This window comes from Sabethes cyaneus, chromosome 3, assembly GCF_943734655.1.
Source record: "Sabethes cyaneus chromosome 3, idSabCyanKW18_F2, whole genome shotgun sequence".
Lineage (NCBI taxonomy): Eukaryota > Metazoa > Arthropoda > Insecta > Diptera > Culicidae > Sabethes > Sabethes cyaneus.
The window spans coordinates 251268873-251280804 of record NC_071355.1 but is presented as its reverse complement, the minus strand read 5'-3'; the positions used below and the strand labels follow the sequence as shown (position 1 = coordinate 251280804).

The following is an 11932-nucleotide window of genomic DNA, read 5'->3' as shown; positions in this document are numbered from 1 at the left end:
TCCGACCTTGTTCCTGCAAAACACAACTCGAAACTGATTCCGACCGAGAGGTAGTGGTTGTTGTTTACAGTAGTCCCCCCAATAAGGACGCTAATAGGGACCGCGTTAATGGAAACCGTGTTAATGGAGTCTATGTAGCATATGGGAATTGACTTAATTGGTTCCAACATGGAATAACTCGTGATCCTGACCGTATAGACGGTTGGTGTCTTCGACAAAGTTGTTCAGTACATCAACGGGTTTTCAATAGATAATAGTATTGCGGAATTGTCTCACAACGTGGCGCTAGCGTATATGTAATATTTTTGTATAGGCTGTATCTGGCGCTGCAGGCTATCTAGAAAGTTGCGGCCTTCGGGAAGGTTGCTCAAATGACTGCCACCTTCAAGATGGCATGGGAAAAAGCGCAGAACTGACTCACTACGTGGCGCTAGTGTATATGTAATCCTCTTATGCAGGCTGTATCTCACGCTGCTGACTATCTAGCAAGTTGCGGTCTTCGAGAAGGTTATTCATATGACTGAGACCTTCAAGCAGGGATGGAAAATATTGCAGAATTAACTCACTACGTGGCGCTAGCATATATGTAAACTTCTTGTATAGGCTGTATCTTGCGCTGTTGACTGTCTGGAAAGCTGTGGCCTTCGGGAAGGTTATTCATATGACTGCCACCTTCAAGATGGCATAAAAAATATTGCAGAATTTCTTCACTACGTGGCGCTAGCGTATATGTAACATTCTTATACAGGCTGTATCTTGCGATGATGACTATCTGGAAAGTTGAGGTCTTCGGGAAGGTTGTTCATATAACTGCCACCTTAAAGATGGTATGGAAAATATTGCAGAATTGTCTCACTACGTGACGCTAGTGTACATTTAATCCGCTTAGGCAGGCTGTATCTCGCGCTGCTGGCTATCTAGTAAGTTGCGGCCTTCGAGAAAGTTATTGCAGAATTGTCTCACTACGTGGCGCTAGTGTATATGTAATCTTCTTGTGAAGGCTTTATGTTGCGCTGCAGTGAATACAAAATATCTGATAAAACCATGCAACCAATTCACATTCTAATAATAAGTTTAATAAAGCTTATACAAATTTGTAAAACAGTTTATGCCCTACTAGCACAGTTGTTATAAACTAGTTGTGGTAACCGATTAATGACTGATTTCAGTCATAAATAGGTTGCAGCAACCAGAAGTGACGAAAGTGTGCTACTTAGGTGTCCTGGTCTGGAAATTTTTTTGAAGAGGGGGGCAAGAAAAAGATAATAACATCAGACCGTCAATAACTAAACAAAAAAGAAAAAAACCAGTGTTTATTTTTCCATATATTAAAAATTAAATACAAAAATTTTGTACATTACTTAAATTTTTGTTGAAACCTAACAAAGCAAAATTTTTCGACTCATCCTGGTAAGCATCCTGGTAGAGATGAACCAGTTTCATAATAGTGGTTCAACGGTAACCACGAAATAGTATCGTGATCTAATCATCTTTTGAAAATGGCAGTTTAGGTCCCTACAACTTTTTTACATGGAACGCATCTGCTCATCGGCGTGCCCAGAGGTGGGGCTCCGCAATTGCAAATCAATGCTGACCTTTATGTTTATGCTATTATGTTCAGCATGCTTTTTTTTAGAAGAAACTCGTATATCTCCCACAGTCCTCGCAAAAATAATCCATCGGGTTAGTCTACCATCTATCCGTAAATGCTACTTCCTAAATGGCCAGAAAAATCTCACCGTCATTTGAATAACCTTCTCGAAGGCCGCAACTTAGTATACAGTCAGCAGCGCGTGATACAGCCTGCTTAAGAAGATTACATATATGCTAGCGCCACGTAGTGAGGCAATTCTGTAATATTTTCCATCCTTTCTTGAAGGCCTCAGTCATATGAATAACCTTCCCGAAGACCGCAACTTTTTAGATAGCCTGCAGGGCAAAAGACAGCCTGGTTAAGAATGTTACATATACACTAGCGCCACGTAGTGAAGCAATTCTGCAATATTTTTCATACCATCTTGAAGGTGGCAGTTTTATGAATAACCTTCCCGAACACCGCAACTTTCCAGACAATCAGCAGCGCGTGATACAGCCTACTTAAGAAGATTACATATATGCCAGCGCCACGTAGTGAGGCAATTCTGCAATATTTTCCATCCCTTCTTGAAGGTCGCAGTCATATGAATAACCTTCTCGAAGACCGCAACTTGCTAGATAGTCAGCAGCGTGAGATACAGCCTGCATAAGAGGATTACATATACACTAGCGCCACGTAGTGAGTCAGTTCTGCGCTTTTTTCCATGCCATCTTGAAGGTGGCAGTCATTTGAGCAACCTTCCCGAAGGCCGCAACTTTCTAGAAAGCCTGCAGCGCCAGATACAGCCTATACAAAAATATTACATATACGCTAGCGCCACGTTGAGAGACAATGCCGCAATACTATAATCCAATGAAAACCCGTTGATGTACTGAACAACTTTGTCTGAGACACCAACCGTCTATTAGGTCAGGATCACGAGTTATTCCATGTTGGAACCAATTAGGTCAATTCCCATATGCTACGTAGACTCCAATAAGGACGTTCGACCGCGTTAATGGAATCACTCGAGACCGTCCTTAATGGAAACGTCCTTATTCGAAACCGCGTTATTCGGGGGACTGCTGTATATTGCACTGTTATCTTTTGTCGAGCAATGACTCTTCAAAATTTGACTTTGCAGCTCAAAAAAAAAACTTTTCGCTATGATTTATTGACGGTGATGAATGACAAATCGACGATGAGCGTGCTCTCCAAGTGTATCGGAAGCATTTTATTAGATAAGTCATCTGATAGTTAACTGATTATTCCCAAATTCAGCACACGCTTGCAATTTAATTTGGCAGTTTGGCGAAAAGTGAGGGCTATGATAATATGATTCTAGGAGCGTCCACTAAAATGCAAAACCGACACAGTGTCGGCGACACTATCAGCCATGAAAGGTCAGTGTGGTTATGCGTAACCACATAAATAGAATAATTGCCCAAAAATAGCTCCAGCTTCAAATTCAGTTATACATTAAATTTTAAGTCTTGCTTCAAGCCTTATTTAAGCCTGATGTTAAATCCAATTTAATTCGAATTTCAGAACAGAACAGGAACGGTTAAAACGGGGGGTGTTAAAATGAAACGTGACAGAAAACGAGGAAAAGCAGGACCTAATAAGAGGAAGAACGGAAAAGACGAAACCGAAAAAAAGAGAACGGATGAAACGATTGAAAAGTAGTTCAAGAGGGTAAAATGTCGAAAACCAGGACCGAGAAATAGCCTGAAGACAGAAGTTTTCGGAGCGTCTTAGTAGAATACGAAACCTCACATTAAAGAAAAGAAGAAAACTTTTTCTGAAATGAAGCCGTAGGCGAAATGCGTATCCGTCGGGAATAAATATACATACCTACTAGAATTTAATTTAGAAAAAGTTTCCTTCTTTACTTTAATTTCAGTGTAAAGACAGATAAAAACGGATAAAGACCGGACAGAAAATGACAAAATATGCGAAATAAAAAGGAAAAAACGGGCCTGAAAACAAGGACAAACAGAAGGATGAAAAGAAAAACAAGAGGAAAATCAGGACTGAAAAGGGCAAAAAACGAATAGAAGTACGGAACAGAAAAAGAGGAAATAGCAGTTAGAAAATGGACAAAAGAGAGAGAGAGAAAAGCGGAGAAAACGAGACAAATAAAGTGAAGACGGGACTGAAAAACAAAGGTGACAGAAAAGGTGGGGAAATGGGAAAGAGAAACAGGGAAAACGGAAAAAGGGGTCGAACGAAATATGAAAGGCGAAAGATGAGACACAAAACAGGAAAATAAGACCGAAAAAGAAAAAAAACGATTGGAAAAATAGACCAAAGGAAAAGGTAAAGCGAGAGAGAGAAAATGGAAGATTAAAAATCAAAAACCGCAGAGCAACGGAAAAAGGGAGCCAAAATCAGTACGTGTAAATTACGTGTAATAGAAAAAAGAAAAAACAAGGCTGATGCTTCGAAAAAACGTACAATGGCACAGACAAAGACGAAAAGCTCAAAGGAAAGGAGATACAAAGAGAAAGCGATAAAAAGTTCAAACGAAAAAGAAAGAAGAGGTGAAGAACGGCACGATTTCCTTTCCGTTGGAAGGAAAGTAACAAAAAAACGAGTGAAAAATAAGAGGAAAAACAAGAGTGAAATTAAAAAATGGGACAGGAAGTGAAGAAAAACGGAACAATCAAATATAAAATATAAAAGGAGAAAGACGAGACGCGAAACGGAAAAATGGGAAAAATAAAGAAGAAAACACAGCAGTGGCAAAATAAAAACGGTGGCAAAAATGAAAAAAGAGCGAGTGAAAACAAAAACCAAGACAACGCACAGTGGGCAAAAACCGATCGAAAAAATGGAACTTTTTGTTGCCGCTATTTTTAAGGGATAAAAAGTAACTTTTCGTATGTAAAAAATCACGAGAAATCAATTCGTGATGGTCTCAACGCGCGGAAATGACGGAAAGTAGCCTATTTTGCCCCATTCACCCCAATTTTTAATAGTTTTGAAAGAATCATCTACAAACTCTTTCTAATTTGAGATTCTTAGGCAAGAAAAAGAAGAATAAGGTTAGGAAAAACGTATGTGAACAATTTATTTATTTTATCAGGAAATACGTATATCAACCATTTATTTACATTTATTTTTTGTTTTAATACAGCATAACTTAGAATTCTGTTTTGCTCCATTTTACTCAAAGTTTTTGTACTACAGGCAAAATGCCAATTCGATACTTTTACCAAAGTTTTTCAAGAAGCTATGCCTGTTGGGAAGGTTGAAAAAGTCAAAAGAGCGAACGACGATCAAACTTTTCTTAAAAATGTCGTGTAAGGGAATGTTTTGCCTTGCTTTACCCTACAACTTGTATTGAAATCTGAGAAAGTATTTATAGAAAAACGAGCAACTGTGAAAGTGCTCCGATTTCTTTCAAATTCAATTTTCCCAACAAGCATGACTTCTTGAAAATGTCTGGTAAAAGTGTCGAATTGGCATTTTGCCTGTAGTACAAAAACCTTGAGAAAAATGAGGCAAAACGGACTTCTAGATTACGTTTTATTACAATAACATTGTTTCCTAACATTCTTCTTCTTTTCCTTGCCTAAGAATCTCAATTTAGAGAGGTTTTATACATGATTCTTTCAAAACTATTAAAAAATAGGCGTGAATGTGGCAAAATAGTCTACTTTCCGTCATTTCCGCGCGTTAAGACCATCACCAATTGATTTCTCGTGATTTTTTATGTAAGAAAAGTCACTTTTTACCCCTTAAAAAAAGGCGGCAACAAAAAGTTCCGTTTTTTCGGTCCGTGCTGCCCACTGTGCAACGGTACAGAGAAGGTAAAGAACAGAACAAAAAGTGGAAAACGGAACTGGAAAAGAGAACCATAACAGGTAAAACGTAGTGGATGTAATCCCATGCGGAACTGTTGGTGATGGAAAGCTAGGTATACATAGGACAAACAGGCAGAAAACTGGAAACGCGAATTACACAAGAACGACGCAAAGAAAACAGAAGCAAAATTGGGACTGTCCCAGCATACAATACAAGATAGACATCACTTTAATTTTGATGATACGCGAATATTAGAACGAATTGTTAATTAGGAGAGCAGGCTGGTAGCAGGGATGTTCCAGATCAAAATCCTCGGTGAGGATAAAACCGTGAACCTACAGAGTTTTCGAACGAAATTTCCGTCAGCAAAGTCAAATGGGCAAAACATCTCGTTCGAAACAAGTCGAACGAAATAAAGATTCATTCGAAATACAGAAAAGGGGTGCGAATGTTTGGAATTTTTAACCTAATCGGCTGGTATTATTATGATAAACAGGAATACTTGATTTGTCCAGGTTAAAACGTCTGGTGCCCCACCTTTTGATTATGTCTGGAAACGCTAGTACTTAGGACGCTAACAACCCAAAGTCGGTCTCCATAAGCAGACAGTTTATGTTTATGTAATTTATATTTTATTGCACTTTTGTGAAGATATTTAGGAGCAATTTTGTGTATAGGTCAATATCTATTTTTCCCATTCGCAGAATTGCCTGACGTAAACTGCGAAAAAGCGGCAACAATTTAAATCTGTTTTCTACCCTCAATGATAGATGTGTAGGATTATATTAAATGCTTTGGAATGTAAAAGAAAGATCATTTATTAAACCAATCATTGTTCTTTCATTAGATAAAAGAAAATCTATACCAAAGTACATTTTCCACAATATCGTTATAGCACCGATTTATTGGGCTAATTTATGCTCATAAACTTATTAATTCTCGTTTATAAAATCGTTTAGTAGTATTTCGGCACATCTGTGCTATATGAACTTATGATTCTGTTTGTCAATAACTGTTATGCAATACAAATCATATAAATTTAACAAACAAAAAAAAAGCTAATAATTCGGAGATTAAAAAATTTAAAATATAATTTAAAACATATCACAGTTTACCTCCACTACGCTACTTTTTCCAACTTCTCCACCTTCAACCACAAACCACCCTCCGGTGTAAGTACTGCATGCTTCGGGGAAATAACCAACGGCACAACGGATTTGGAGCATTTGGAAAATCGGAAATTTAGCAGCAACGTAGCCAGGCCGACTTTGGTTTCCATAATTCCAAACCGAGCCGCAATGCAGATCCGGGGTCCCTCTCCAAACGGCATAAAAGTGAACGGTTTCCTCAGGGCACATTCCTCTGCACTGAAACGCTCCGGATCGAAGCGTTCCGGGTCGGGATAGTACTCGGCATCGTGGTGAATCGCGTACACCGGAACCATCACGTTCATTCCCTTCTTGAATACCACATCGGAGTTCGGTACGGTGTAGTCTTTCGTCACACTGCGCAATAGGTTCGCTCCGGGTGGGTATTTTCTGAGAGATTCTGCAAAAAACCGGTTTGAAAAAATCAAGATTTTTTTTCCTAATTACACATACCATTAATACACTGTTCAATGTAATCCATATCCATCAGTGCTTCATAGTTCAAGCCTCCATGCTTCGCGACGGCCTCTCGCACGCACTGTCGGGCGGTATCTTGCACGTCCTCGTTCAGAGATAACTCGTACAGGCAGTAAGACATCGTTGTGCTGGACGTCTCGAAGCCACCCAGGAAAAACACGAAAGCTTGCGCAACCACTTCGTTGAGACTCAGTGTACCCACCTGTTCGCCGGAGTCATCCAGTTCCCCCTTCTGTTTGAGTTGAATCAGCAAATTCATAAAATCATTCCTTTGAACGTTGTTCTTCTCTCGATATTCGATTGTCTCTCGGACAACCTTGAAGAAGAAAGATGAAACGTCGTCCGCTGTTCCCTTGATGTGCATCTTTTTCGCAAACTCTTTAAAGGTGGCCATGAAAAAGAATTTTAGAATTCTCCCCCTTCCGGATAATTCGAAAACTTTTTTTCCCATTCGCAGAAATTCCACATCCGGATCGTTCAAACTGTTGCAATCGATTCCGAAAGCGCAGCTTCCAATTACATCGGTGGTAAATCGAGCCAGCAGTTCTTTCATTTCCACCTCGGGCTCGTCGACGATGCTCCGCTCGATGCACTCTCGAAAACGATCCGCCACGGACACTACCGTTGGGCACATCATTTTTATTTTGCCGGATGAAAACGTAGGGATCAGCTTCTTTCGCAGATTGGTCCACTTGGTTCCTTCAATGTTGAACAAATGACCCGAAATAGGGTCATCCTTCTCGTTGTAGTACATTCCGCGATCGTGAAAGTACGCGAAATCCCGCACCAAAACGTTTTTGATGAAATCCAAATCCAACGCCAACGCCACCGGATTGGTGAAGAAAAAGATCCCACAGAAGGAGTATTTTCCTTTCATTTCCCGATAGAAGCTTGTCATCAGCTGGGAGGAATGCATGCGGCGTCCGAAAGCCTGTAGGTTTCCGAACGGAAACCGTGGCTTGATGAAAGGCACTCCCAAACGCTCCCAGTGGGAGTATTTTTTCCGCACGAACCAAACCGATAGCGTAATAACAGCAATTACCAGGTAGATCCACATCTTGTGCACGAACTAACCAGTTCCTATGAGCTCAATCCGGCCGCACTACGCTCTCGAACGGAAACACCTAATTAAGCTCGGTTCATAGAACTAACTTTCTGCGTCGTTTGAACACGAAACGATGCACGGTACGTAGTTAGATAAGAGAATTCTATTTGCTAACCGCGGTTATTGCGACTTCTGCTTGCGACTGCTCGAAAGTACGGCGAGAAACTGAATGAGGCCACAGCGGCATTCTGTTGAGATTTCTAGCTGTAAATTAATTGCAACCAACACATAGACGTAGCCGTCGGTTGGCACTGGCGTAGGCCTACGCCCTAGAAGGAGGTATGTTTTTTGTCTTAATCTTTTCTTGAGTTTTGTAATAAGTTCGTTAAACAATGCTTACAGAAATTTGTTACTTTAATTTTGCTGAATTTTATTTTTACGCTGAACTAGGTAGTTTTGTCGGTTTCTAGAGTTTTATTATGTAAATCGTTCATTGTTTTTTTAATCAAATTTGACTCATTTGTGTGATGACTTAAATTTTTAATAACTGGTAGGATATGTGCCCCAGCGTGCCCCACCCTGCTCACGTCAATGTCCGTCGAGCAAACACGATTATTCTCACACCAACGTGCAGGGAAGGAATGTCATATCATTTCTGTTTTTGTTTATATAGCGCACCGGCAACTGTTTGATTCATAATTCAAAGTCTTACTTACTGAATCAGTCATCGCATCATCAAAAACACTTTTATATTGTGAAGTGGAGGATGTTTATTCGATAAAGTAGATATCGATAACAACGTGTTATACACTTTGTGTCATAAAAATACCGCTGAAATAAAAATCGTGTTAGACACTTATATCACTAACGCTTATTAGTTTGGTAGTATAAAATAGTAGTTGTGAATGTTTCGAAATTGCTTGTTATCTCTAATCACAGATTTTACTTTTTTATTAAATTGCAAATATGGCAACCCTGACGATGAGCAGTATCAGCCGTGTATGTGTATTGCATGCTGTTGCCCAGTGTTATGCTTCAGTAGCCATCATGCCGACAAGGTCGAGGTATTCGGCTTCTTGTTTATAAACAAAATCTACGCCCAACCATACCATAGACATTCCGATAAGAACGCACTTCAATTGGAAACCGAAATCCTATTGTATGCTTTTGATTTCCAACCAGACATCACCGGCCGGACCTTGTATCAAGGCAACCGGATCGATTTTCAGCGGAATTGGCGTTTTGGAGCACACTCCAAAGCGGTAGTTTTTCAGCAGTAAAGCAATTCCCATTCTGCTCTGCAGCATGCCGAACCGCATGCCTATGCAGATCCGTGGGCCTTCACCGAAAGGAAGGTGGCAGAAATGATGCCGACCTTCTTTCTCCGCCTCTGAAAATCGCTCCGGTCGAAAGCTGAGTGGTTCAGGAAAATACGCTGGGTCCCGCTGGAATGCCAAATTCGATATCAACACGCCAGTTCCTTCCGGAATAACGGAACCATTTGGTAGTTTATATGGTTTCGATGTAATACGATGAATGCTTGCCACCGGTGGATATAGTCGAAGGGTTTCTAAAATAGATTTATGTCACCCATTAACAATTCAAACAAAATATTTCTATTACCTTGAATGATCCAATCAATATAATTCATTTCCATCAGAGCTTCATAACTAAATTTTCCATCATGTTTGCCCAAAACATCATTCACGCAACGTCGTCCATTTTCCTGAATCACAGGATGAGTAGCAAGTAGATACAACACGCACGTCATTGTTGTGGCCGAAGTTTCAAAACCAGCAAAAAAGAACACAAATGCCTGGGCAGCAATTTCCTCAAAGGTCAGCTTCTCCAGACGGTCCGCGCCCGCGTCACCCACCTGTGCCTCACTCTCACACTCAATCACTCCCTTGTTTTTCAAATCAATCAGCAGCTGCATGAAATCATTCCGCCGAACATCATTATCCTCTCGATATTTAATCGTATCTCTAACAACCGCGAAGAAAAAATCCGACACATCTTCATCGTTGAATCGAACTCGCATCTTTCTAGCCGCCTCGCGGAACATCATCGCAAAGAACAGCTTCAGTGCTTTCAGCTTCGGAAAGTTGATCATCCGTTTGCCCATTTCGCGGAACTTCGAGCGAGGATTCTCCAAACTGTTACAATCAATCCCGAACGCACACGATCCGATGATGTCCGTCGTAAATCGGGCCAGCAAATCTTTGATCTCAACCTCGCTGGTGCCCTTCGTGTATTCTGCCAAATACCCATCCAGTTGCTGGCCAACAGCCAAAATTGTATGAAACATCGCCTTCAATCGCCCGGAGGTAAAAGTCGGCGTCAATTTAGCCCTCAACCGTCTCCAACGGTGTCCTTCGAGGAAGAAAAGATTCGCCGAAAGCGGATCGTCCCGTTCATTACTGTACACACCCCGATCGATGAAGTAGTTAAAATCCTTCACCAACACGGTTTTGGCAAACTCCGGCGTCAACACCAGCAGCACCGGATCGCGAAAAAAGTAAATTCCCGCATAGTCACCGTGATGTTTCAGCTGCCGGTAGAGGCCTTCCACGATGTAGGCAAAGTGGACTTTCGATGCGAGCGTTTCACCGACGTTGCCGACCGGAAAGCGCGGCTTCAGGTAGGGAATCTGACGTTCCGACCAGAACCGATACCGCTGTTGAAAATGCGAATAAAGCCATCTTAAAAATAGCAACACAGCAGCCGCGAAAAGTAACAAAATCACAATCATTGCTTCGGTGGTGCACTGATAAATCAAGCTAGACGTAGAACTAGACGATGATAAACTTAAACAAGATGTAAACAATCCGATTTGAAGTTGATGGTAGTTAAAATATTGAATGGAACAAAAATATTTCACCAATACATTTACCACCCATACGATGTACGGTAAATATGACGGTACCTTGTTTAGTTAGTCTCGCACAAATTATGGCAGATGGCAGCAGCATCAACGCTATGTCGAAGAGCGTCACCTGGTTATTGATGCCGTAAACTTAAAATGTTGAAAAAATACTAAAACCGTAACAAAAGGTATTTCATCTTACCTGTACAAACATTTAAAAACAACATATTCCTGAAGGACAAGGTCGTCAGAGTCCATTTATGGCAGTCAGTATGGCACCGAATATCACCCTTCCCTTCCCTTCTTCAGTCTTCATAGACTCGGGAAACCATCACAAAAAAATAAAATTAGTTCAACTAACCTGCTAGCCGTAATCAGATCTTGCAACTCGAAGCACTAAATATTGCATTCAATAGGTTCTATTACTTTTTGGGGCATAACTTACACTAACTACTAAGATTTCTGCCCAATTAAAATTCATCACATTTTCACTTTTTCGCCGTCGATTTTTCTTTAATTTTTTTCGGCCGTTCCATTCATAACATCACTCGCGAAACTTAACTTGATACACAGAAAACTTTAATTTACCACCCGAACTGTTATTTGGTTTGGTTTGGTAGATATTATAATGATTTTGCACAAACTGTTCACTTGCATTGATATGAAAAACTTTACTTCGTTTCGATTGCAATTCCGAATCCGCGACCGTCGTTGTTGATACGTTACCAAGGAAACGGGAGTGATGCCATATTTACGTTGAGCGTGAAATTGGCCAATAATTTTCACTATTAAATTAACGGTCATAAAGTGTCGAAAATATACTTATAAAATTCTCTGATAATAAAATTCACCGCAAACAACATTTTATGTGATAGAATTACTTTCGGATCTAGTTCAACAGCAAAAATTGATACGCGAATCTGCGTTTCATAATTGTTCATAACAGATTATTCTACTAGGTACTAGCAACTTAGCATAAACAAAACGATAGTGGAAACAAGTACTGAAAT

General features: G+C 40.3%; 1 protein-coding gene across 1 annotated transcript; it reads right to left on the bottom strand.

Annotated features, from left to right (window-relative positions):
• Positions 1–6269: 6269 nt before the first annotated feature.
• On the bottom strand, positions 6270–10808 carry LOC128741077 (uncharacterized). The gene is made up of 4 exons (XM_053836652.1): positions 9680–10808; positions 9214–9626; positions 6988–8068; positions 6270–6934 (listed from the first exon to the last, which is right to left on the bottom strand). Exons 1-4 carry the CDS (start codon positions 10806–10808, stop codon positions 6507–6509), a joined length of 3051 nt encoding a protein of 1016 aa, XP_053692627.1. The 3' UTR covers positions 6270–6506.
• Between the last annotated feature and the right edge of the window lie 1124 nt (positions 10809–11932).

What these genes read in the sequence shown, in the direction of transcription:
- LOC128741077 (XM_053836652.1), bottom strand. Translation starts at nt 10,808, where the DNA reads ATGATTGTGATTTTGTTACTTTTCGCGGCTGCTGTGTTGCTATTTTTA. An exon ending in TATTGATTGGATCATTCAAG is followed by an intron (nt 9,627 to 9,679) that starts GTAATAGAAATA and finishes AATCTATTTTAG; the next exon opens with AAACCCTTCGACTATATCCA. An exon ending in CATTGAACAGTGTATTAATG is followed by an intron (nt 6,935 to 6,987) that starts GTATGTGTAATT and finishes GGTTTTTTGCAG; the next exon opens with AATCTCTCAGAAAATACCCA.